The sequence below is a fragment of the Miscanthus floridulus genome, chromosome 2, assembly GCF_019320115.1.
Source record: "Miscanthus floridulus cultivar M001 chromosome 2, ASM1932011v1, whole genome shotgun sequence".
Classification (NCBI taxonomy): domain Eukaryota; kingdom Viridiplantae; phylum Streptophyta; class Magnoliopsida; order Poales; family Poaceae; genus Miscanthus; species Miscanthus floridulus.
Window position 1 is genome coordinate 112,238,153 of NC_089581.1, and position 26,464 is coordinate 112,264,616.

At 46.6% G+C, this 26,464-nt stretch overlaps 2 protein-coding genes across 2 annotated transcripts; one reads left to right on the forward strand and one right to left on the reverse strand.

Moving 5' to 3' along the window:
• Positions 1–213: 213 nt before the first annotated feature.
• Positions 214–2,014, forward strand: LOC136527912 (expansin-B3-like). Its single transcript, XM_066520773.1, has 3 exons — positions 214–502; positions 620–729; positions 1,207–2,014. Exons 1-3 carry the CDS (start codon positions 295–297, stop codon positions 1,723–1,725), a joined length of 837 nt encoding a protein of 278 aa, XP_066376870.1. The 5' UTR covers positions 214–294; the 3' UTR covers positions 1,726–2,014.
• A 14,895-nt stretch (positions 2,015–16,909) lies between these two features.
• LOC136539368 (uncharacterized) lies at positions 16,910–21,058 on the reverse strand. Its single transcript, XM_066531318.1, has 2 exons — positions 20,832–21,058; positions 16,910–19,391 (listed from the first exon to the last, which is right to left on the reverse strand). Exon 2 carries the CDS (start codon positions 19,332–19,334, stop codon positions 17,370–17,372), a length of 1,965 nt encoding a protein of 654 aa, XP_066387415.1. The 5' UTR covers positions 19,335–19,391; positions 20,832–21,058; the 3' UTR covers positions 16,910–17,369.
• Positions 21,059–26,464: the final 5,406 nt, after the last annotated feature.

The window sequence follows — 26,464 nt, forward strand, 5'->3', positions numbered from 1 at the left end:
CTATAATGGTACTACTACTCGCTCGTTAACCGACGCCTTCCATTCCTCCATGATTCGCGCGGTGCCCATGTGACGCGACGGACCTCGCGAGCTCCTCTAACGCGGGTCAGGTGTAGCGACCATCGTGGTGATTTCCGCGGCCGGACGGCCGGCGGATTGGAAGTTCAAGCGTCCCCATTTTCCTGTCCTGTGCCTGCCTATAAATACCACCCCAGCAATGTCCTCCACCTCACACCATCGAAACACAAACCAGGCAAGCAAGCTGAGGTCCCTAGCTAGGTAGCTAGTGCAACAATGGCCACCGCGCTCTCCTTCAAGGCCTTTGCAGTGGCCGCGCTCCTCTCCGTGGTCGTCACCTATGGCGCTCGCGCCCAGCAGCAGCAGCCCGACCACAACGCCACCGACTCGCAGGACAGATCCTTGTTGTCCTACAGCAGTGGCTGGCTGCCGGCCAGGGCCACCTGGTACGGCGCGCCCACCGGCGCCGGCCCCGACGACAACGGTAAGGATCCTCATTCCAAGCCATGCATCTCTCCATGTTGTTGTCCATTGCAATGTGGCTCATCCCATGCCATGCCATGTCTAAATTGTCTTCTTGGTGGTGCTGAATCTTTGCTAGGTGGTGCGTGCGGGTTCAAGGGCACCAACCAGTACCCGTTCTCGTCCATGACGTCCTGTGGCAACGAGCCCATCTTCAAGGACGGCAAGGGCTGCGGCTCATGCTATCAGGTGGGGTGGGTGTGTCTGGGTGATAAACCGTTTTTCACCACGGTCGTCACGGCCGACGATCGACCATGTCATTATAGTATTATTATATTCTATGGTGCCCAATCATTTTAATTATTTGGTTGGTCAAATGAATTGAAGATACCAACCAGTAGCTAGCGTCCGTAGCGCGCACCTTAGATTGCTCATCAGTTCAGGGCGTCCGCAATGGTGTTAGCTACGTAGCTAGCTGACGTGGAGGTGAGAGACAAGAGAAATGACTATTTTATACCTTCTTATTCTAGTGGACCCACATGCTCCTCTCATGTGTTCTTGGGCTACGTGAAATAGATAGACTATTTGCTCGTCGCTAGTGACAACTCTCTCTCCTACTTTTTCCTTGACACGTCACATCTAGCTAGCCAAATAGCTAGCCATTGCGGACGCCCTCAGGACAACGTGCATCCGCTGACCTTGTGCTTGGCTTTCTCTCTTTCCCAGATACGGTGCCTTACGAGCAACCACCCCGCCTGCTCCGGCGTGCCGCAGACGGTGATCATCACCGACATGAACTACTACCCGGTGGCCAAGTACCACTTCGACCTCAGCGGCACGGCGTTCGGCGCCATGGCCAGCTGGGGCCTCAACGACAAGCTCCGCCACGCCGGGATCATCGACATGCAGTTCAGGAGGGTGCCGTGCAACTTCCCGGGCCTGACCATCACCTTCCGCGTGCAGCAGGGCTCCAACCCCATGTACCTCGCCGTGCTCATCGAGCACGAGAACCAGGACGGCGACGTGGTGCAGGCGGACATCATGCAGAACAACTCCGGCTACTGGGAACCCATGCACGAGTCCTGGGGATCCATCTGGAGGATCGACCCCAACCGCCCGCTCCAGGGGCCCTTCTCCATCCGCATCACCAACGAGTCCGGCAAGCAGCTGGTGGCCAAGGACATTATCCCGGCCAACTATGTCGCCGACGTCGATTACCGCTCCTACGTCCAGTATACTAATTAACCGACCACGGTCGATCTGCATGCAACCGTCCGAGCTCATTGCTGGGGCGCCGCTTAAGTGTTCTTGTTTAATTAGTGGCTCTGCCATTATTGGCAACTGGACTGAGGATTTTTCACCTCAACTCCGTCGTGGTGTGTGAGCTAGTGTGTCCTGAAGATGTGTGGGAAATTAGAGGAGGCAAGCATCAATGTGCTCTCCCGCCCACTCACTCTACCATCACCAGTGTGTGTACCCAGCAAATCATGGTTATCCATATAATTTATACTACTATATATCTGCTGCTATTTAACTACCATACCATGTTGCTGTTAGATTAATTTGGACCAGGCCCATTATTTATTCTAATTAATCAAATAAACTTCAAAGGCCCACAATTATTGTTAAGTGGAAAAGTGATTAGTACCATATGGGAAATTCACTAAAAAGGTTCTCAACTTAAATAGTGAGTCTTAGGACTCTCACATAGACAAGTTGAGAGGGAGAACCGGGAGGCCACACGCGCGCGCCGCCGCCGCCGAGCCGCGCCGCCCGCGCGCCGGGCCGAGGCCGTGGGCGTGGGCGTGGGCGTGGCCTGGCTTGGTTTGGCCCCTTGTCCGGCAGGGACAGACCCGACTCTTCCTCTTCCTCCTCTCCGCAACATCTGAGCGCTGAGCTGTTCGTCTGCATCTCCGACCGGAGTTCCCTGCGCGCACAGGGTCGTCTGCATCTCCGACCGGAGTTCCCTGCGCGCACAGGGAGCTTCGGTAGCAGGCCTCCGGAACTTCCCCCGTCAAGCGTACCTGCACGGGTAGGCGGGGAATCAAGTTTTTGGGGAGCGCCGACTTCCCGGTGCGACTGCTGCCCCGTCTCCGCTTCTGCTTCCTGATGGGAGAGTCTCGTGCTACTGCTCCGACACCGCACCTGCAGGAGCTTCCCGTGCCACTGCTCCGACACCGCACCTGCAGGAGTCTCCCGACGCGACCTCCTCTGCAACGTGGTGGACACGAGGAGGACTGGTGGCCGCACCAACACCACCGACGGAGAAGATGATGGCTCACTGTCTGCGGGTACCGACAGTCCCACCCTAGGATATAAATCTAATCCCACTGTGCGCTATTGTTCATATGCTATTCTGTTAGCGTTGTTAGCGTACTTGGTTGCTGCACTGTTAAATACTATCTGCAGTAGTGATGGTATTACAGTATGGTTAGTGGTACTGTTACTATTGTTTAAGTCGTTTTTATGGATTAATATAAGTCGTAAATTGACCAAATGTTCAACAATCCAAAAACTTGATAGGTCTTTTTCGGCTGCTAGTTTTGCTGCGTCACTAAAACCACCACCATTGAAAGATGATGGATCCAACTATAAAGTGTGGCGTGTCCGTTCCAAGCTGTGGTTCACTAGTATGCGTTGTGAGCACATGATCAAGGGAAAGCGCATTGAACCTCCTTTCTCTCATGAGGAGGAGATTAAGTTCAATGAGGCAGATAACTTGTTCAAGGGGGCTCTCATCAGCATATTAGCTGAAAGCATGGTGCAAGTGTACATGGATATGGACATTGGCAAGGACATGTGGGATGCACTTGAGGCCAAGTTCGGTGTTGCCGATGCTAGCACTGAGCTGTACATCATGGAGAAGTTCTATGACTACAAGATGGTCGATGACCGATCTGTAGTAGAGCAGGCTTATGAGATACAGATGCTGGCAAAGGAACTCCAGAACAATGAGTGTGAGTTGCCTGACAAGTTTGTGGCCGGCGGTATCATCGCTAAGCTGTCACCTACTTGGTCGAGCTTTGCCACTACTCTAAAGCACAGGAGGCAAGTGTTCAGTGTGACTGATCTCATTGCTACTCTTGGTGTGGAGGAGAATGCTAGGGCAAAGGACACTCATGGCAAGAAAGCGCATGAGGAAGGTTCTAGCGCCAATCTGGTGCAAAAGAAGAACTTTCATGCCGCACAGAGGAAGAAGAAAAACAAGCCTGCAGTCAAGCCTAAAGCTACAACTTTTAAGAAGAAGGGCAAGGAAAAAGAAAAGGGCCTTTGCTTTGTCTATGGTGCATCTGACCATTGGGCAAAAGAGTGCCCTGACCGCAAGGACAAGCAGAAGAAGACCGCAAACATGGTTGTTAGCGAATCTGGAGGATCTGGGTACGGTAATCATCTACCTACAGTTTTTTCAGTTTGTCTCTCGCCTGAGTGGTGGGTTGACACGGGTGCTAACATTCATGTTTGTTCTGATGTTTCTTTGTTTTCTTCTTATCAGGAACAAAGAGGTTACTCCTTGCTGATGGGAAACGATACGCATGCTGCTGTACTTGGTGTTGGTACGATCAATCTGAAGTTTACTTCGGGAAAGATCGTGCAGCTAAAGAACGTGCAGTATGTCCCCTCCATCAAGAAGAATCTCATTAGTGGACTCTATTGTGTAGAGACGGCTTTAGACTTGTGTTTGAGTCCAATAAATGTGTTGTATCCAAGTATGGAACCTTTGTTGGAAAAGGCTATGAAAGCGAAGGCTTGTTCTGCTTCTCTTTGATGGATTCTTGTGATAAAATTGTGAACCATGTGAGAAATGATGATGAGTCTAATGTTTGGCATTCTCGACTCTGTCACATCAATGTTGGTTGTATGACGCGCTTAGCTAGTTTAAAATTAATCCCTAAAATCGATCTGGTCAAAGGGTCTAAGTGCCATGCTTGTGTTCAAGCGAAGCAACCTCGCAAGCCTCACAAGGCTGTGAAAGAGGCGAGAAATTTGGCACCGCTAGATCTCATTCATTCTGATCTGTGCGAGATGAATGGTGTATTGACCAAAGGAGGAAAGAAATATTTCATGACTCTTATTGATGATAGCACTAGATTTTGCTATGTGTACTTGCTAAAAACAAAGGATGAAGCAATGCATTATTTTAAAATCTATAAAGCTAAAGTAGAGAACCAATTGGAAAGAAAAATCAAACGGTTGAGGTCTGATCATGGGGGAGAATACTTTTCACATGAGTTTGATTCATTCTACGAGGAACATGGAATTATTCATGAGAGGACGCCTCCATACTCCCCCCAATCCAATGGGATTGCCGAACGAAAGAATCGCACTCTAACTGATTTGGTTAACGCCATGTTAGACACTGCGGGACTTTCCAACGAATGGTGGGGTGAGGCTATATTGACGACATGTCATGTCCTGAATAGAGTTCCTACAAAGAATAAAGAAGTAACACCATTCGAGGAATGGGAAAAGAAAAGGTTGACTCTCTCATACCTACGCACTTGGGGATGCTTGGCCAAGGTGAATGTGCCAATCGTCAAAAAGCGCAAACTTGGACCAAAAACTGTAGATTGTGTGTTCCTCGGTTACGCTTTACACAGCATCGGCTATAGATTCCTAGTTGTAAGCTCTGGAGTACCTAACATGCGTGTTGGTGCAGTGATTGAGTCCAGAGATGCTACATTCTTTGAGGATGAATTTCCTATGAGAGGAAATGTACCTAGCACATCTAGTCAAAAACCTGTTGATTCCCCCGTGGCGCCAACAGAACATCTTGAACAAACATGTGTTGAGAATCCTGAGGAGGATAATAGTGGAGCTACTCGAAAGAGTAAGAGACAGAGGACTGTAAAGTCTTTTGGTGATGATTTCACTATATACCTCGTGGATGACACTCCAAGCACCATTGCTGAGGCATTTTCCTCTCCCGACGCTGACTACTGGAAGGAAGCAGTGCGAAGTGAGATGGATTCAATTATGACCAATGAAACTTGGGAGATTGTTGATCGTCCTTATGGGTGCAAGCCTGTAGGATGTAAATGGGTGTTCAAGAAAAAGCTTAGGCCTGATGGTACGATTGAAAAGTACAAGGCAAGGCTTGTGGCTAAGGGTTATACCCAGAAAGAAGGCGAGGACTTCTTTGATACTTATTCACCAGTGGCCCGATTGACCACAATCCGAGTACTGCTTGCCCTGGCTGTGTCTCATGGTCTTTTCGTTCATCAAATGGATGTTAAGACGGCTTTCCTAAATGGAGAGCTAGATGAGGAGATCTACATGGATCAGCCTGATGGTTTCGTAGTAGAAGGTCAAGAAGGAAAGGTGTGTAAATTATTGAAGTCTTTGTATGGCCTAAAACAAGCACCTAAGCAATGGCATGAAAAGTTTGATAAAACTATGACATCTGCTGGCTTTGTTGCAAATGAAGCCGACAAATGTGTGTACTACCGCTATGGTGGGGGAGAAGGAGTAATCCTGTGCTTGTATGTGGATGACATACTAATCTTTGGGACAAGCCTCAATGTGATTGAGGAAGTCAAGGACTTTCTATCAAAGAGCTTTGACATGAAGGATTTGGGAGTGGCTGATGTGATACTAAACATCAAACTACTAAGGGGAGAAAATGGTGGGGTAACACTTGTACAAACTCACTATGTGGAAAAGGTACTGAGTCGCTTTGGTTATAGTGACCGCAAGCCTGTGTCCACTCCCTATGATCCAAGCGTGATCCTGAGAAAGAACCAAAGAATAATGAGGGATCAGTTGAGATACTCCCAAATCATCGGCTCGCTAATGTACTTGGCTAGTGCAACGAGGCCTAACATCTCATTTGCTGTGAGCAAATTAAGCCGGTTTGTTTCAAATCCGAGAGATGATCACTGGCGTGCTCTTGAAAGAGTATTGCGCTATCTAAAGGGAACATCGAGCTTTGGCATTCACTATACTGGGTACCCGAAGGTACTCGAGGGCTATTGTGATGCAAATTGGATATCTGATGCTGATGAGTTAAAAGCCACAAGTGGATATACATTCACACTTGGAGGTGGCGCTGTTTCCTGAAAGTCTTGCAAGCAGACCATCTTAACAAGGTCAACAATGGAAGCAGAACTTGCAGCACTTGATACCGCTACTGTTGAGGTTGAATGGCTCCGTGAGCTCCTTATGGATTTGCCGGTGGTTGAAAAACCTATGCCCGCAATTTCTATGAACTGTGATAACCAAACAGTAATTATCAAGATAAACAGTTCAAAGGACAACATGAAGACCACTAGGCATGTAAAGCGGTGGTTAAAATCTATCAGAAAATTGAGAAACTCCGGAGTAATAGCATTGGACTATGTCCATACGTCTAAAAATCTGGCAGATCAATTTACTAAGGGACTATCGCGTAATGTGATAGATAGTGCATCGAGTGAGATGGGACTGAGACCCACATGAAGTTCTATCGTGGTGGCAACCTGTCCTATGTGATCGGAGATCTCGTGAATTAAGATGGTGAAACAAGCTATGGGTAGACTGAGGGAAGAGACCCTTTTTAATAAAGGTCAATCTCTTGAGTAATGCACTTCTCTTCCTATCTGTATGGCAGGTTGGTAAATACCTCAATATGATCCGAGTGGCTTAATGAGAAGCAAAGATGTCGGCCTACAGGGCATCTTAAAGGAACACACCTATGTGAGTTCGATTGCTAGTCACAATCTATGAGATTTGGGTGATCTCTAGATACTCATGAATAGGCCAGGAGTATGACTTATATGCTCCAACCAGAGGGGATGCTATCGGTAGCCTAGTATCAGTAAAGGAATCGAGTGAGCCTCACTTTGCACAAAACTGTCAATTCAAGGCATAGTCTATTGGTCAGTTGTAAATGAGTGTAAACTCCTTTTCTAGATGGATGTTCAACTTAACAGTCTCCATCGAAACACTGGTATATCAAACAAGCTCAGAACTGAAGACATTAACTGTGGACTTCTGAAGTTTGGTGGGGATTGTTAGATTAATTTGGGCCAGGTCCATTATTTATTCTAATTAATCCAATAAACTTCAAAGGCCCACAATTATTGTTAAGTGGAAAAGTGATTAGTACCATATGTGAAATTCACTAAAAAGGTTCTCAACTTAAATAGTGAGTTTTAGGACTCTCACATAGACAAGTTGAGAGGGAGAACCGGGAGGCCACACACGTGCGCCGCCGCCGCCGCTGAGCCGAGCCGCGCCGCCCGCCCGCGCGCGCGCGACGCGACGTGACGCGCCGGGCCGAGGCCGTGGGCGTGGGCGTGGGCGTGAGCCGTGGCTTGGTTTGGCTTGGTTTTGTCGCTTGGCCCAACCGAAACCCTAGCCGCCGCAGCCAACTCTCAACGCCCAACCACCCTGTCCAGGTTCATTCCCCCGACAAGGCCTAACAGACAGATGGGGAACTGTGCGGCTATAAGGGGGGGGGGCGCCCCTGTCCGGCAGGGACAGACCCGACTCTTCCTCTTCCTCCTCTCCGCAACATCTGAGCGCTGAGCTGTTCGTCTGCATCTCCGACCGGAGTTCCCTGCGCGCACAGGGAGCTTCGGTAGCAGGCCTCCGGAACTTCCCCCGTCAAGCGTACCTGCACGGGTAGGTGGGGAATCAAGTTTTTGGGGAGCGCCGGCTTCCCGGTGCGACTGCTGCCCCGTCTCCGCTTCTGCTTCCTGACGGGAGAGTCTCATGCTACTGCTCCGACACCGCACCTACAGGAGCTTCCCGTGCCACTGCTCCGACACCGCACCTGCAGGAGTCTCCCGACGCGACCTCCTCTGCAACATGGTGGACACGAGGAGGACTGGTGGCCGCACCAACACCACCGACGGAGAAGATGGTGGCTCACTGTCCGCGGGTACCGGCAGTCCCACCCTAAGGTATAAATCTAATCCCACTGTGCGCTATTGTTCATATGCTATTCTGTTAGCGTTGTTAGCGTACTTGGTTGCTGTACTGTTAAATACTATCTGCAGTAGTGGTGGTGTTACAGTATGGTTAGTGGTACTGTTACTATTGTTTAAGTCGTTTTTATGGATTAATATAAGTCGTAAATTGACCAAATGTTCAACAGTTGCCTCCTGCCTGAAAAAGGGTTCTCTCTTTTCGTGTGCACGCATTTTGGCTTTATTCGACTATAGTTTCACTACTACACTTGGAGGCTAAGTCGGTGTTGATGCAGGGACTAAAGTTTAAAAGGTGTTGTATCGTATGTTACATGGGGTATTCGCATACTAATAAAAAACAAATTACAGATTCCGTCAGTACTCCGCGAGACAAATTAATTAAGCATAATTATTTTATCATTAGCACATGTTTACTGTACATCACATTGTCAAATCATAGACTAATTATGCTTAAAAAATCATCTCATAAATTAGTCTCAATCTATGTATTTAGTTTCGTAATTAGTCTATATTTAATACTCTAGACATGTGTCAAACATCTAATATGATAGAAGCTAAACTTTAGCAACAGTAACCAAAACACCCCTAAACTTCCCGATCGTTGTGTGGTGTAGTAGTAGCAGTGCAGCAACATTATGGCATACTCACAACTAACTGTCAGCTGCCCGGAAGCGGCGCCGACGAAAACACTGTTCATTATCGTATCGCAATGTAGTGTTTTGTTTGTATTTGTTAATAATTGTCTAATCGTTGACTAATTAGGCTCAAAACGTTCGTCTCGCAAAGTACAACCAAACTGTGCAATTAGTTTTTGATTTCGTCAACATTTAGTACTCCATGCATGTACCGTAAGTTTGATGTGATGGAGAATCTTCTTTTTACATAGTGCCAAAGTTTAGATTTTGGGGTGAACTAAACATGGCCCAGATGATTGGGGTCAGTATTGCTATCCTAGTACAGGCTGCTGGTCTGTAGCTGACTTGGAGTGCACCTCTTTTCTTCGTAGCACAGCTACTCCTTCTATCCCTAAATATTTATCGTCATGATTTACGTGTCGATAATTTTGACTTGATTTATAAAAAATACATACGATATTTCTATCTCTAAATAAATTTATTAAAAAATTAGATTCAAATATCTATTCAATGATAGTAATTATGTATCATAAATATTAATATTTTTAATATATATTTAGTCAAAATTATTTCTCGAAAAACGATAACGACGTGCATTTAGAGATGGAGGCAGTAGCGACTAGCGAGCCACCCATCAGAGAACAGAGATTGAGATGACTGGTTAACGACGACAAGCTTTTGATGCTTTTCTGATATCCAGGAGATTTGGCTGCTGTGTGCAGAGAAAAGTTCATCATAGTTTTCACTGCCACCGCAAAGGCCAAAGGGTGCAGTGCCGTAACATATTCCCTCTGTCTATAAAAAAAAATCATTATCGTTTTAAAAAGTCAGTAACTTTTAACTTTAACTAAATATATTTAACAAAATAATAATATTTATGGTATATAATTAGTATCATTAGGTGGATCGTTGAATATACTTTCACAATAAACTTATTTGAAGATATAAATGTTGCACGTATTTTCTACAAACCTAGTCAAAGTTAAAAAAAATTGACCTGCACGATTCCCATAGCGACTCTATTTTTGAGATGGAGGGAGTATATTTGCTTTGATCGAAAGCAAAGGAAGGATACTGCAAATCTCCCAACAAAAGTCGCTTTCCCGCCAAACGCTTTGCGCAACCGATTCCATAACCGTCGGTCCTCGAACTAATCATGCACGGATCTTACTTTCATGCGGGACGCCGAGGAAATTGTCGCGAAAAAGTAAATCGTGTGCTACGGTCCTACTACTGGATTCGAGCCGTGATTACCGGCAGTGGTAAACCCCATGTTAACATAACATGGCTGACTTGCAATTAATAGAAGCTTCGATGAGCAGAGACGACTTTAATTCTCACTCTTGTCACCGCGTCAGTAAACGCCGTCACGTGATGCATGCTGAAGAAAAATGGCTGGTCGAGCTTCTCTAATGTGAACACACACATTATAACGATGATCGAGAATGGATCTAGATTCAGGGGGGCATTCAGGATGCAAATGATACTTTGCCCCACTTAATGAGCCATGATTCTCGCAGAATACACATGGACATGGTGACATGGATGGACTTATTTTGCATATATCAACCTTTATCTCTACAAAATAATCCTGACATCAGTCTCTATTTCAATGTCATTGGGAAAAAAAATATTAGTGCATTCTTTAAAGCTGACAATACCTCAAACATCCACCAAGAAGTAGGCCATGTAGCCGCCACTAATGCAGAAAACTTAACCGAGGCGGGTAAGCCAACCGCCTCGTCACAGTTAATCAGGCCTTAACGGCCAACAGCCTCGGTAACCGAGGGAGTTGCAGTAAAACACCCGCCTCCGTAAATAATTTTGCGAATAAAAAAAAAGCCCGGCGAGTCCGGTGGCCCACCGAGCCCGCTGCCTCCGCGTCCGTGCCGCCACCGCCGGAGAAGGGCCGAGCTCCGCTCCGCGCCTCCGCCACCGGATCCGGTCGGGCCACCAATGGATCTGCGCCTCCAGAACCAGATCCGGTGCGTGAGGGAGGAGGGGCACTGGGATCTGTTGCATGGGGGAGGAGGGATCCGCCGTCGGGAGTAGGGAAGAAGGGCCGCTCGCCGGATCCACTGCTGGGGGGAGGAGCGGCACCGTAGCCTACTAGAGTTGGGGCAGGGGCATCACCACCGGATCCGCGCCTCCACAACCAGATCTACCGCCGGGGGAGCACGGGCGGCCAGATCCAGTCGCTCCACCATGGAGGAGGGACGTCGGTCGTGGCGCCACGCTAGGAGCCCGCGAGGTCGCGGCGGGAGGGCATGCCACGCCGGGAGTCCACGAGGCTGTGCCGCCACACCGGGAGGGCGCGCCGCGCTTGCGCCCACGAGGCCGGGCCCTCCAACACCGCAGCCGAGAGAGGTGAGGGAGGGAGAGAGTGAGAGAGGTGAGGGAGAAGAGAGATCCATGAGAGAGGGCAGGGAGACACGGGTTTGTCCAGTGCGACTGCGCGAGGGGGAGAGAGAGAGAAGTGAGAGACGAAACCCTAAGTGCTAGCTTATATATGAGCCTAGTAGACTGCTAGGTATGGGCTTTTGCGTTGGCTCGAAGTTGGGCCAGTATTTTTTGAGGCGGGCCTTATAGTATGCCCGCCTCCGAAAATAGATTTACAGAGGCGGTTGCGTTACGACAATCACATTGGTTAATATTGATTAACCGAGGCGGTTGCTTTAGAACGACCGCCTTGCTTAATAGATAAATAGAGGCGGTTGCGTTAGGGCAACCGCCTCGATTAATAGGCATTAACTGATGCGTTTGCGTTACGTTTCCCACCTCGGTTAATCATTAGCCGAGGCGGTTGCTGGTGCGGTTGCCCTACCACGAATAATCGAGGCGGGCAATCGGCCCAACCGCCTCGGAGCCCAGAATGCAAACGCCTCGGTTAAGTTTTTGTGTAGTAGTGCGCTCAAGGCGCCAAAAAGAAGGTGTTGCGGGACCTTACGCTCCCTAAAAATCTAATTACATCCGAGCAGGTGTCACAGACGGGACGTCAGTTTCGGAGGTCTGCTCTTCCAACATCTCTGTGCAAGCAGGAGATCGGAACAGGAAAACTTGAAGCAACAGGAGATCAGAACCGAAAAACTTCGAAGCGGCAGGAACAGAGAAGATGTGGTGGTTCTAATTAACTTCTATGCGCACAGGAGATCGAAACGTGAAAACTTGGATGTATTAGGAGATTGTATTAGGAGTTGTTGGAGATGGATCTTTTGTGGATCTTTCTAAAAACTTAGGATTACGAGGAGGTTTAGAGAACTCTTGGAGATGCTCTAATAGGAACAAAGAAGGTACGGTAGTTCTGACCTCTTTGTGTGTGCAGAAGATCGAAACTGGAAAACTTGGAAGTAGCAGGAACACATAAGGCAGTGGTTCTTTGTGGAGATTGGAACGTGAAAACTTGGAAGTAACACGAACAAATAAGGTGCAATAGTTCTGACCTCTTTGTGCGCGTAGAAGATCAAAACTAGAAAACTTGGAAGTAGCAGGAATCCAGAAGGTGCAGTGGTTCTTTGTATTGTCTGCTCTTCCAACCTCTGTGCGCGCAGGAGATCGGACTGGAAAACTTGGAAGCGCCCAAAATAAAATAAAATAAAAACTCTTCCAACCTCTCTGTGCGCGTAGGAGATCAGACTAGAAAACTTGGAAGCGTCCGGGATAAAAAAAAAGGTGCGGTGGTTCTAACCTTCCAAGTGGCACAACTAAGACCACCCCGCACCACATCATGTCGTAGCCCGAACCCGAGCGTGGCTCGGTGAGTCGGTGACACACAGGTCACACGTCCTTCACCTCTCTCAACTTCGCAATAAGTGTACACATAGGCACCATATTTAAGCTAAGTCAATGTTTGGTCCAAGTACCAAATGGAACTAAAATTTTATTGCACCTAGCTTTTGATATGGGTATTACGATTTATTTGATTTAATTCAATTAAAAATAGGCTTATCCCAAATTAAATCCAACAATTTTAAGAGATGGATCGAAATACTATTGTAGGTTGACGTTTCTAAAATTCTTCCATGAAAACATGCTCGGGCACGGTCGCGGAAAATAAAAACCCATCGCCTGTAGCTGGAGGCAACAAAGACCGCTTTTGCAATCCACCAGTCAAAAATTGCTTGCGCTGTGAGTATTATTTGCACGCACAGTTTTTTTTTCTTGTACGGATAAACTCGAGATACGCAAATCTTGCCTACCAGGCATCTAGCACTTGAGCCCCCACCAGTTTATCTCTTCTTGTCGGAGCAGCGACGCGACGATAGCTGACATCGAGCCGAGGAACGCGACGGGGCAACTTGGCTTGAGCCGCAGCCGGGCCCGGGGGCCGCCGCATCCCGCATGTGCGTGCGGGGGGCGCGAAAAGCCGGACGCCGACGGCGCCGTCTCGCTCTCGCGTCGCCCGCGTCGCGCGCATGTGAGGTGCGGGCCACCGCGAGAGCAACCGCTCTGCCGGCCGGCCGGGCCGCTATCGTCTGGGGCCCCGCCCGGGCAAGCTGCCGTTGCGCCCGCGGCGGGGAGTTTGTGCCGCGCACGCACGGGGCTTTCTGTTCTGCGCTCTACGGCGGGTATGTCCACGGTCCGTGCACCGCATGCGTCTGCCTGCAGCCTGCTGCATGTTACTCGGGGAGACTAGCTACAGTGGTGTACATCGTGCGTGATTTGACTAGCTCCTTTCAGTAGCTGCGTAGTACGCCGAATGATTGAAGCATGGGTGTGTGTGGTTTTGTCATGATCGTGCGTAATTGACTGAGCAGTAACGAAACTTACATGGCACTCCATGATATCCTGCCGGATTATGGTTGATGATATGGTGATAAGGTCAAGTTGCATTGCGCACGTACTCCCAATGATCGCATTCGGATCGATCGGTGGCCAGAATCGGGGCCGGTTTCCAGGCGTTGGTTCGCGCTAGACTGCTAGTACCAAGCTATAGCTTCGTCCGTTGCTAACTACTTGGCAGACGGAATGTTTGAACAACTGAATGAAGATAAAAAAAAGAAGAGAAAAATAATGGAGGTTGGTCGGCAGCACTGAACTGAAACAAGTACGTAAACTACGTGATTTCAGAGATTGGCATTCCTTTGTCTATACGAATGAAGAAAACAAGGGCGCGCGAATGGCCGGGGATGATATGCTCCACGTCACGGGTGAGGAGGTTCGAACTGCAAACCACACGTACGCTAACTGAATTTGGCAGTGCACGCTGAGGAGCTAGCTAGGGTCAGCGAAGTTCGCTGATGAGTCCTTCAGATATTGGCAATTTGGCATGGCTTGCAAGTTTAAGCAAGCAAACGTGCATGCATGCGCGATGGCACACAGCAAGAAGGTCGATCACACGGCAGGTTTTCTTGTGGTCGAGAAATGAAACACACACAACCCGCAGGAGGGGCGTGGACATGCGGCGCCCGGGCGGGCGGCAGCGAACTCCGTTCGTGACTGCGTGGCGTGCTCGTTTATCACGCACCCCCGTGATCGCCGGTTATTAGGGGTAGTGAAGTGATGTGATGCGCACGCTGATCGTGTCAGCTGGTATGGAAATTTCTTCCCAGCTCACATGGGTCTGCTAGCTGCTCGACGCTCGCTCCAGAAGCATGGAGATGCATGCCGACCGCTCACCTATACTGTCTGTGAAGTCGATCTGTTGCGGATCGGAGCCGGCCGGGGCAATGATCCTCGGAGGAGGTGCCGGACGTGCGTACTACGTGTCAATGACCAAACGCTTCTGTTGACACTGACAGAAAAGGCGGCTACACTAAACTGTTTATGCGTGCAACAAGGCCGGGGACCAGTACCTGCATGCAACAACTAGTACCTGACAATACATGGCACTAGCAGTGCTCTGCGACCATCGGACGGCCTAAGGTAGCGGCCAATACGTACAACAATGTCTCATTGTCTGAATCCGTTTCCTGCACCTGCTTTGGGCTTTGGCGAACAAACAACCAGCAGCAGAGGGCCGATTCCACCCTGTACGCTTGACCGTATCAGCCATAATATACTATTTTTCTTTCACAACAAAACAACATTAGCCGACTTATAAGTCAAAGATAGAAAAGGTGAAAGCGGCGACGGAGCGGCCTCCCCATGTGCCCCCGCGCTCCTCCGCCCACCCGTCACGCTCCCGCCCGCCTCCCCCGTGGCCCCATCCATCCAACCGATGGATCGGAACGGAAGCAGTAGCGCGACGTTTTTTTCGTGTGGCCCGTTTTGTCCACGGCACACCGGACGATGCCACGCGACGCAACAAGACTAACTACCGGGGCGGCCGTTGCGTTGATGCATGGGCATGGTGGCGCGGCCCCGTGGTTGGTCCGGAATATAACGACCGGCTAACGGTCGGGGGAGCCTTCCCTTGATTGGCGTTGTCGGTGTTTTGCTTTTGGTCCGTTGCTTGTGTTGTGTGCGCTTTTAATGGTGGCTTTTGGCGGTGTGACCGCCATGTGACCGCATTGCGCATTGGTACGTGCTCTGTCGCTACCGTGTCGTCGGCATGGACATGCCCGTCATGCATAAATCACGCTGCAACGGATTTAATTACAACAGCATGCCTAGCCTAGTCTTTGAACCTCGCCTAACATATCCTCTCCATTCTAAATTACAAGATACTTTAAGTTTTTTTTGTAAGATATATATAGTGTCTACTTAGATATACATTATATCCATAAAAGCCACGTATCTGAAAAAACCAAAACCTCTTACCATTTGGGATGCTAGACCTTTAATTACATGTGCAGAAATTCTATAAAATCTCAAAAGCCCATTTGTCCATGTTTCTTAATGGGTTGTAATGTTTAAGCCCACAAATGGATGTGAAAGATGCAACATATCAATTAATATCATATTGCTAATTAATATGGAGCATAGACGTGTCATTTATATGAGCAAAATTAGTATAGGCACGGGTTAATGTATAGTTACAGTAAGAGGCAAGAAGATACAGCATACCAAAGATATAATTCCGGTAGAATATGGCTTCAGATTCAGTACGAGAATCGAATGACTATGCGATAGTTGAAAAAAAAAAGTTGTTTTTGCATGTCATAATAATCAACCATATTGTAGGATGTAATGTTCTCAAATTACACCACCAGAATAAAACCAGAAGCTCAAAAATGAGAATATATTGGTCTACAAGTGAATCAGAAATTCAGTTCAGATAAAAGAACTACAAACATGCAGTTACATGTGTTGTTCAGTTGTTGCATAGCTTCAGAAGGTGGTTTCCAAAATCCACACGCATGCACAGCGCAAAACTATGAAGTTAGCGCATAATCATTTGTCAACATCCTAGTAGGTGGAAGAGTAGCTAAGACATTTGACCGACTCAAAAGGCACTAGAACAAACGACTCAAAACAGAGTAGCTAAGACATTTAACAATGCTAGTTGTAACTAAACTCGGGGCTGGCTTCGAATGCCAAAGGCACCCATATGCACACTGGAAACGAAAAATCGGCCCTCTTTGGCATCCACAGAAACGAAAAATGGGCCCTCTTTGGCGTCCATATGTACACTGGAAACGAAAACTGGGCTCTCTTTGGCGTCCATAAGCACACTGGAAACCAAAAAAAAAAGGCCCTCTTTGACATCCATATGCACACTGGAAACGCAAACTGGGCCCTCTTTGACATCCACAAGTAACAGCCCTGACCCTTAGCAACTGGAAAGGGAAAATGGACCATGACGACTATAGCCCCGTTCGCGTGCCCTTAAACTTCATTCGTTTTTTTTTTCATCCAAAACAATATTTTTCTCTCAAAAATTACTCCAGATTTATCCAAATTCATCCAGATTCCTCCAAATTCCTCCCAGCGAACGGAGACTATAGCGAATAGGTGACAATTAGCCACTGCGTTCCGAAGCATTGAAAATGCAACAAAGACAGATATAGCCACTACAAAGTGTGTGGCCAGGAAAAATAATGCTCACTTCAATAACAGGTCTCAATGTAACATACATTCCTATCTTATAGTTATTAATGAATAAAAACAGATATGGTTCTCTACACTTTTACCAAACCAGGGCACCAATGGCTTCCAGCAACGCATAGACAACGCCAGGAGCTCGAAACAAAGTCCCACACGAACCACTGCTACAAAATGCCAATCATCAGTCCATCAACAGTAGATGAGCTTCAATGGCATCCTCTCCTACGGCTGACCAAAGTAAAACCACCCTGGTGGCCTGGCACAATAAATGAGTTATCACCGCTCCGTAACCACTGGAGGCGTTAGAGATTCTTCAAGCAATACCTCACCAGCCAAGGTGCTACATCCAATCTATAGATATTGCCATCTGAGATTCTCTTCCTTGCAAAATGTACTTCCAGTGAAGCAATGCCTCGGTCTACTCCCCAGTTTTCTTGCTCCGGAAATTCTCTCTCATTGCTGCAACCTTTTTCTTGCATTGGACTACAGTTTTGCCTGGGACAGCAGCAGCCACACGCTCCCATCTTTGGCTTGCATCCTTGGGAAAAGCCTTCAAAGCTTGGACTAGAGCCAGGACCTGCGCCTCTGTCCAGACATCTGGATCTGCCACAGATGGTGCTCCATCCGGGACAGGATCAGCAGCAGCTTTCCCATTGGCTGTCTGGCTACTCGCAGGTTGTGCCGCGGCCTTTGACGATGCAGTCCCAGCTCCCTCAGTTGAGGAACTAATTTCATCCCGGGTCGAAAGAGGTGAAGCAATAGATTGGGCCGGTTTGCGCTTCTCAAGGAAAGAGTCAAAAGCTTTCGATGAGTCTGGTTTCTGCAGAAGAACACTCTTAGTGGCCTTGAGAATTTCCTCAACCGATCTGTTAGTCCCAATAAATTCTGAAACAACCTCCCATCTTCTCGAAGTTCCCTTAGGATACTTTTGCATTGCTTTCCTAAGCATCTCAACCTCTTCCTTTCTCCATGGTCTCTCTTTTTTTTCATAGCTGTTCAATATGCTGCTAGTGCCTTCTGTTGCTCTACCTCCTGTAGAGTTGGATTTTGGAGCTGAACGCTCCACACCATTCGCTTCAATTTTCTTCGCTTCCTTCGAGGAACTTTCATTGTGAAGTGCATTGCTCATCAACCTGGCCTTTTCAGCTGCATCCTTGCCATCCATTCCATCACAGAGCTTCTTCAGCTGTTCCATATCAAGTTTAGCACATGTTGATTCAACATCTTCCTCTGACATACCAAAGCGGCTATCTGCAACCACAGGTGCTGCAAGAGTGCGCAAACGAGTTTTCTCTTTGCGGAGCAGCTTCTTCTCTTTCTCCTTTAGCTTCTTCTGATGTTGAGCAGCTTCTGCAGCTTTCTTAGACTCTTCTTCTTTCCTTATCCTTTCCTCTTCAGCAGCTCTTGCTGCTTCCTCTTCTTGCAATTTCTTTGCCAAATACTTCGCCTCCTTTCTTCTTTGTTTCTCAGCTTTCTCCTCCTCTTTCCTCCTCTGGATCCTTGGGTCTTTCTTATAAGCATTGTCCACAAGAGTGCGTACTCGCGCATATTCCGCCTTTTTGGCCTTCTCTTGTAGCTTTGCGTTCTGCCTCTCCATCCATCTCTTATGTTCACGAGATTCAGCTTGCTCCAAGTCATACTCATCATCATCTGGAAATTCCCTCCAACTCTTGAAGTTGTACCAGAAATTATAGAACTTATCAACCTCCTCTACAGGAGTAGTATCATCTCCTAGAGAAGGAATAGGCTGGGTAACAGACCAGCGTCCATTTCTCATGAAGGCTGGGCCAAAAACCTTGAAGAAGTCTTGTGGGGCACAGTCTGTAGGGACATCATCATCAAACTCATCTGTAGAGTCATAAATCCTCCTCTTTGTAGGGTCTATGAGGACTTCATAGGCCTCCTGGATGGCCTTGAAATGGCTCTCTATCTCATCCTTTTTTGCTTGTTTTGCCTCCTCTGTTGTCTCTGCAAGAATCAAGGCAGCCTGTTTATCTGGATGATGTTTGAGAGCCATGTCACGGTAACTTTTCCGAATCTGATCTTCAGTGGCCAAGAACCTCAAGTGTCCCAACCCAAGCAATGCATAGTGATCCTGCTGTTGACTGCCAGATGACTTCTTCTTCCCTTTGCTGCTAAAGGTATCAGAAGCAGTATTAAAATCTTGGCTTTTGTCATCCGATGAGACACTGCGGTCATCAGTTTCTATGTCTTCATGCTGCCCAAGACCAAGAAGCTTCATTGCCGCAGCATGGAATGAATGACCAGCAGGTTCATATTTCAAAGCTTTTACAGGTTGGCAGTTTGATGAAACATACAAAGGCACTCCATCTACAATCTCCTGGGAGTAAGTGATCAGAAGACAACTCTTCTGGGACTCCATATGTCAACGATTTCAAATTGTTAACAAAGCTCCTGAGTCAAGATAAAATGATACAGCCTGCAGAAATTAACAAGTCATTTAGCCAGATACTTAGCAAATTAGTTCCAAATTGAAAAACATATAAAACAATTATAATTAGTAATCAGTGCAACCAAACAATGAACAAACATACAATAAGAAGCTAAGTTCCATCACCCAGTTGAAAATATGTGAAGTTCAGCCTTTAGCATGCTGATATCTAAATTGATAACAAGTTGCATGCGAGGATCAAATACATGCAAAGGCAACTTGGTAGCTAAAACAGCATAAATGCTACTAGTATTCTGTATATTAAGGATTAATAATTATATGGTAAACCATGAGGCCATTAAGCACACTTGATGCCATTGGAATATGAAACCTAGGACACTTCAAAAAATGCAACCCCCTTTTTGGTTTGCAAGGCTACAGAACCTGTAAATGTTCAACAATGAGTGCACAAACCCTGTTGTGCCTCATTGTAATACATACATAACATAGAGAACATGAACAAATGCAGCACCTTTCTTTCAAATCTTAAGGCTACAGAACCCTTAATTGTTCAACAATGAGCAGACAGACCAACTGAAACGCTGAGAATATGTAACGAAGGAAGGGGATTTGAACAAACAGTCACTTTCTTCAATTTGGAATGTGTAACATAGGACATGTGAACAAATGCAGTACCTTGTTTTCAATTTTCAATTCTTATAAGGCTACAGAATTCTTAATTGTTTAACAATCCGCGGACAGACCAGCTTAAGCCCTGGGAATATGTAACCAAGAAAGGAGATTTGAACCAACGCAGAACCTTTGTTCAATTTGCAAGGTCACGTAACTCAGGCCTTGTTTAGATCACCTCCAAATTCCAAGTTTTTTCACTCTCTCTCCATCACATCAATTTTTGGACGTATGCATGGAGCATTAAATGTAGGTAAAAAAAATAACTAATTGCACAGTTTGGTTGTAAATCACGAGACGAATCTTTTGAGCCTAGTTAGTCCATGATCGGACAAAGTTTGTCAAATACAAACGAAACGTGCTACAGTGTCCAGATTGCAAAATTTTGCAATCTAAACAAGGCCTCATAATTCTTCAACAAAGCGCAGTCAAACCAGCGCCAATGATTTTAACTTACAAGCAGGTAAATAAATGCAGCATGACATGGCAGTCCCGTGTGACATGGAGACAGTACTCTGCACACAATCTATAACGAATTACGAGAGCATGACATCCTAATCCTAATAACCACGAAACAAGCTCAACAAGACACAGAGTGGGGTGGGTAACCACCCGCTGCATACGCTCCCTTCAATTCAAATTCATCAGGTATCACAAATCCCCGTGGTGGAGCGTGTCACAAATTACGCATCATCACAAATGGTAATGGGACGACGAGTTAAACCCCTTCCCCGCAATAAAAATCGAAGCCTCGAACATGGATTGGAACAAACGAAGGTCTGATCGGGGCTTCCTTACCGAGAGAAGGACCGGGGCCGACGGATCTCCCTCCGTTCCGCACGTCGGCTCGTTGGAAGGCGGCAGCGTGAGGGTCAGGGAGGCCGCAGGGAAGTGGAGGAGAGGACGAGGACGGCGGCGATGCGAAGGATCGGCCACGCGATGAGGAGGCGTCGGGGATGGAGGCGATTGTGCTCAGGTCGCGGCGCCAACTATAAAACCCTAGCAGCCGGCGATAAATAGAGGCGGCGGTGGGGAAGGGAAAAGGAGAAGGATGACTTCCTTTTTCCGGGTGCCGCACGTTTCCTCTGCCCCTCACGTCTCTCTCTGATGGGCTGGGCTGAGCTAGTGTTGGCACTTTTGGGCTTTGGAGTGATGGAGGGCCCAATTGGGACGGGTTAAGACATGAAAATGAAAATGAAAGCCCGTGAGAAACATCTTTTTTTGCATTCATTTTGTGTCAACATCAAATCAAATAAAATCTGTGTTGACACTCAAGATTGTCCCAATTTGGTTTGGGCACCTTCAACAAAGTTCTTGACATCATAATCATGGTGGAAGTCAATTGGTGCAACAAAATAAGAAAAGAAACACGCGAGCCACGACCCAGCTTAGGGGTCGGCTTAGCCGACTCTTTCAGCCCCGGCTAAGCCAACTGCCCCTATTCAGCCTTGGCCAAGGGCCCGTAAAAGTCGGCTAAGCTGACTCCCCTGCTGGAAACCGGCCTAGATTGTTTCTAAATTGGTTTTTGGTATATTTTCAGCGTGGGAACTTGGAGATTGTGATTTAGACTTATATATATATACACACACACGCGCGCGCACGCGCGAGGATCACGACCGATTGAGATCCCATCTATCCAATCATCAAAATACATCTACTACCTCAATTTTTACCCTTTTTCCAACCCCATGTTGTTTGTTGCATCTCTCCACGAGATTCGTCAGCATTCAAGGCGGCCTTGCTGGTCCTAGAACAACCCTAGGCGTGCTCCTTCCCGACGGGTCCCTCTCGGGAGACGTTCCTAGGTTTTTGCGGTGTTGGACGGCCTCTAGATGGGTCTAACTGGTCTCTAGATCGGTTTAGTTGATCACAAGAGTTCTTTGCTACGTGTTGAAGGTTGATGTAACCTCGGACAAGCTAGCCCTTGCTGGTGTTTGATTTAGATCGCAATCCAACGTCAACAATCTGTCAAACAGGTTGGGAGAAGTCTTGACCTCGAGGATCTAAGGATGCAGATGGCCAATCAAAGATACACTCTGAATGTCATGGATTTATAATTTATTCTTACTCTCCAAGAAGAAACAAAGCTGAAACTGAAGGTCGCCACTCTCTTATGGTGCTGGTGGAATGCTACAAACAAACAAATCAAGGGGAAAGGAAGTACACCACTGAAGAAATATGCAGCTCTGTTTTGTATCACTCTTGCCAAATGCAGAAGTTAAAATCAAATCAGACCCTCTTAGGACCAAAACAGCATGAAAAATGGAGATCGCCACCAAATGGGTTTTACAAAATCAATTGTGATGCATAATAAAAAATATGGAAGATGGGGATGCATAATCCGAGATCACAAAGGAGCCTTTTATGGCTGCTGCTGCAGGGGCCTTTGTAATTTCTTTTAAGAGCCCTACTTATAGATGGGCAACGGGCCGGCACGGACACACCGTGCCCTACGGGCCATGCCTCTCAGGCACGCGGCCCTGGCCTTCGGCCCAGGCACGACACTATAGGCCGATTTTCGTGCCATGCCAGCCTATCATGCACGGCCAAATTTGCGGGCTGTGCCAGCCCACAGCCCGATTCCCAGAAACCCCTCAAACAGCTCCTCAACTCAAACACTTTAACATTTTCACATTCACAATTTCATTCATCATTCACAAAGGCAAAGACTGATTAGTTGAGTTCACAGTTTCATTCTTCATTCACAAAGGAACAAACTGATCAACTCAAGTACTCAACCAAGATAACAAAACAGACCAACTCAAATCAAAGGCATAAGCATAAGAGAAGAGATAACATAAATATTGAGCTGTTTGTGCAATGCTGCCTTATTAAAAATTTGTCTAGATAAAACTCACCCTTGTGAGAAACCCTAGACAGAAAAAAGAGTGCAACCAGCTCTAAATTGTATTCATTAAGTTACAAACCATTGTTCAAATGCAAAAGATACAAGTGACAAGTTTCACTCAACTCACAGTCTCACACAAAAGCAACTCTCATCTTTCAGTCACTCTCACTCTCTCAGCCACCAGCAGCAGCAACACTTTCATCAACATCAAGATACAAGTTCTTGAATGATTCTTCGAGCTCTTTGTTGTCAACAACATGTTCCCTCTTTTCCCCAAACTTCCAGTCCTTCAAGCAAGTCAACATCTCAACAGTTTTAGGTAACAAACGCTGGCGCCGCTCTTTAATGATCCTGCCCGACAAGCTGAAACAAGATTCTGAAGATATAGTAGACACAAGAACTGACATAATATCTCTGGTCATTATAGATCGAATTGGATAGGTTAGTTTATGGTCATGCCACCAGAGAAGTATGTCAAAATCATTCTCATAAGAAGTGATACAGTCACTGTCTAAATAGACTGAGAGTTCAGAAACAATAGAGGTAGAAGAAGATGAAGTGGTGGCAGGGGAAGGACCAACAACACTTGTTCCTACAAATATTCTTTCCCAAACCTATTTTCTCTTACCTGTTTGTTTTGATGGCTGTGCAACCCTTTAAGACCTAGCTACACCAAACTTGCTTTCATATTTGTTAAATAATTTATATAATTCAGTTTTCACATCATTGCAGTATGAATTGTACTGATGGCCAGTGTTTTGTTCAAGTATTGGGAGAACATTAAAGAAACCTCTCATCTTAGCTTAGGATCAAGAATGAATACATATGAATATAACAGAGGTATGTCCTATTAGTATTTAAGGAATTTAAGCTTCATAGGATACACAACATGTAACAGATTTTGATCTCTTTCACACGCATGCAAATGAGATGCAATCTCTAGAACATGGTGCAACACAAGTGGACTGGTAGGATAATAAACGTCAGATAGAACAACAGTGCAGTCATGAAAGGTCCTAATATGGCTAGAGGAGGGTGAATAGTCTATTTAAAAATCTACAAGATCACTAGAGTAATTTGATTATATTGACAAATAGAAAAATGTAAACTTGCTCTAGCACTACAAGGGTTGCAAGTCACCTATCCAACAATTCTAGTTAGTATAATCACTAGGCACACAAATGGATAAGTCACTACTCACTAAGAGCTCTCACACTTGCTACACTAAGGAGCTCCACTAGATGATCTTAAGCTACAAAGCAAGCTCTCAATTCTAGCTACACTAAAGAGTTTGCTACAACAAGTTTACGGGAATGTAAACGAGTGAGTAGGGTGATTATACCACTGCGTAGAGGAGTGAACCAATCACAAGATGAATACAAATTCAATCACCGAGAGAATACCAAAGGGCAAGAGATAACCAATTTTTCTCCTGAGGTTCACGTGCTTGCCGGCAAGCTAGTCCCCGTTGTGTCGACCAATACTTGGTGGTGCGGCGGCTAAGAGGTGTTGCATGAACCTTGTCCACACAATTGGACACCGCAAGAACATACCCACAAGTGAGGTAACTCAATGACATGAGCAATCCATTAGAGTTACCTTTTGGCTCTCCGCCGGGGAAGGTGTTGAAGCTCCTCCACTACTCCAAGCCGTCTAGGTGGCGGCAACCACCAAGAGTAACAAGAACTCCGTAGCCACAATGACCCTCAAGTGCCACTAGATGCAATCACTCAAGCAAATGCACTAGGAATCACTCTCAATCTAACTATGATGATGAATCAGTGATGGAGATGAGTGGGAGATGTTTGCTTAGGCTCACAAGGATGTCAAGTATGTCCAAGTGCCAAGAGAGTGAACCCCAAGCTGGTACCTTCTATTTATAGAGCCCTAAGACTCAAAGAGCCGTTGGGCACTCTTGGGATGACCGGATGCACTGACCGGACATACCCCAGCGTTCGGTCGTTCCTGGCCGTCCACATGGCGCTCCTTTGAATTTCATGCGCTAGATCACAACGGTCGAAAAACACTCAATGTCGAGTCAACCCAATAACCGAACACGCTGTTCTAACGATCGGACTCTGAGACACTCCGCATCAGGTCAACATTAGTAAGCTCCTAGAGTGGCTTTTTAACGACCGGACGCGCCCGGTCAAAGATGACCTGACGCGCCATAGCGTCTAGTTGCTCTCTCTCTCTGTCGCGCGCACGCCTCAGCCACTAACCTGATGCATGAACCGTGTCTTCACCGTGTCAGGTCACGCGACTCTCCCCAGCATCCGATCGCGCCACCCAGGCTGCTTCTCCTCTGCGCCAACTGACCGGACGCAGCGCCCGCGTTAGATCCCAAAGCCCGGTCGCTCGCAGGCCTTCTCGACCAGAACTGCACCACCTCACTATAAATGATCGGACGCTGCCTAGGGTCATGTCCCGTGTCTGGTGTAGCATTCGATCAGTGACCAACACTGCCTTTTCTTTTTCTATCTCCTCAACTGCTTTGCCCTTGCTTCCAACTTGCTAACCACAAAGTGTAGAACTTGTGTGTATGTGTGTTAGCATTTTTCAAAGCATTTTACAAGGGTCAAGGTTAGCACACTAGGTTTCTAAATACATATGCAAGAATCATGTCACCTAGTGGCACTCGATAAACAGTTTAGCCAAAGATTTCCTCTCTTTATAGTACGGCTATCGATCCTAAGTCGCTCACACCCTCTATGGTGTCTTGAGCGTAAAACAAAAACCTATCTTATACCTTTGCCTTGATCATCTCGGTTTTTGTTTTTCTCTTTCTTCTTTTCCATGTTGAGCTGATCATCTTCAACATATGTCCATCTCCATGGACTTCGTGACCATGCTCCACACTTGGATTGCACCAACCTAGCTCATTTCACAACTCATGACAAATGTTAGTGCTAGGTTTCATCAATTATCCAAAACCAAACTAGGGCTTTCAATCTCACTCTTTTTAGTAATTGATGACAACCTATTTACAAAGATATTCAATTAAATCTTTTTGGGTTCATGTTGCTTGCCCAAGCATATTATCATGTGTAAAGATTATGGACAAGTTTTATCAACCCAATTTGGTAGTATTAGCTCCCCCTACATATGTGCTAAGAGTTTGGATTTGAAAGCTTTGCACATATGCATGGATTAGAAGTTTGGGAGAGTAATAGCTACCAAATGATGCTAAGGTGTAAAGAATGGACCTTTGAAGCATGATACCAATCGGAGTTGCCATTTGAACACCATCCTTAGCACCATGATTTTCTAGATACCACTTGAAAAACAACAAAGAACTAGATACCTCGTGAGATCAAAATTATAAGCAAGGTTCTAGTACTACTTGTAAGAACAATTCAAGTGTCTAGCTATCCTATGCATGCTAGTTTTTCATTTTATCATACATTTTCTTTGATCTAGCATACACTACACAAGCGTGGATAGGGAATTTAGAACTTGTGCCATGCAAACAAACATATGTAATGCACATATAAATGCAACATACAAGTTTATGAGCTTGCTCTCCCTACTTGTGTGCTTCAAAATTTTAATTCATCCCCCTTACAATATCATTTCATTTGTT

Coding starts and splice junctions, on each gene's coding strand:
- LOC136527912 (XM_066520773.1), top strand. CDS start 295: ATGGCCACCGCGCTCTCCTTCAAGGCCTTTGCAGTGGCCGCGCTCCTC. Junction 503..619: donor CGCCGGCCCCGACGACAACG/GTAAGGATCCTC, acceptor AATCTTTGCTAG/GTGGTGCGTGCGGGTTCAAG. Junction 730..1,206: donor GCTGCGGCTCATGCTATCAG/GTGGGGTGGGTG, acceptor TCTCTTTCCCAG/ATACGGTGCCTTACGAGCAA.
- LOC136539368 (XM_066531318.1), bottom strand. CDS start 19,334: ATGGAGTCCCAGAAGAGTTGTCTTCTGATCACTTACTCCCAGGAGATT.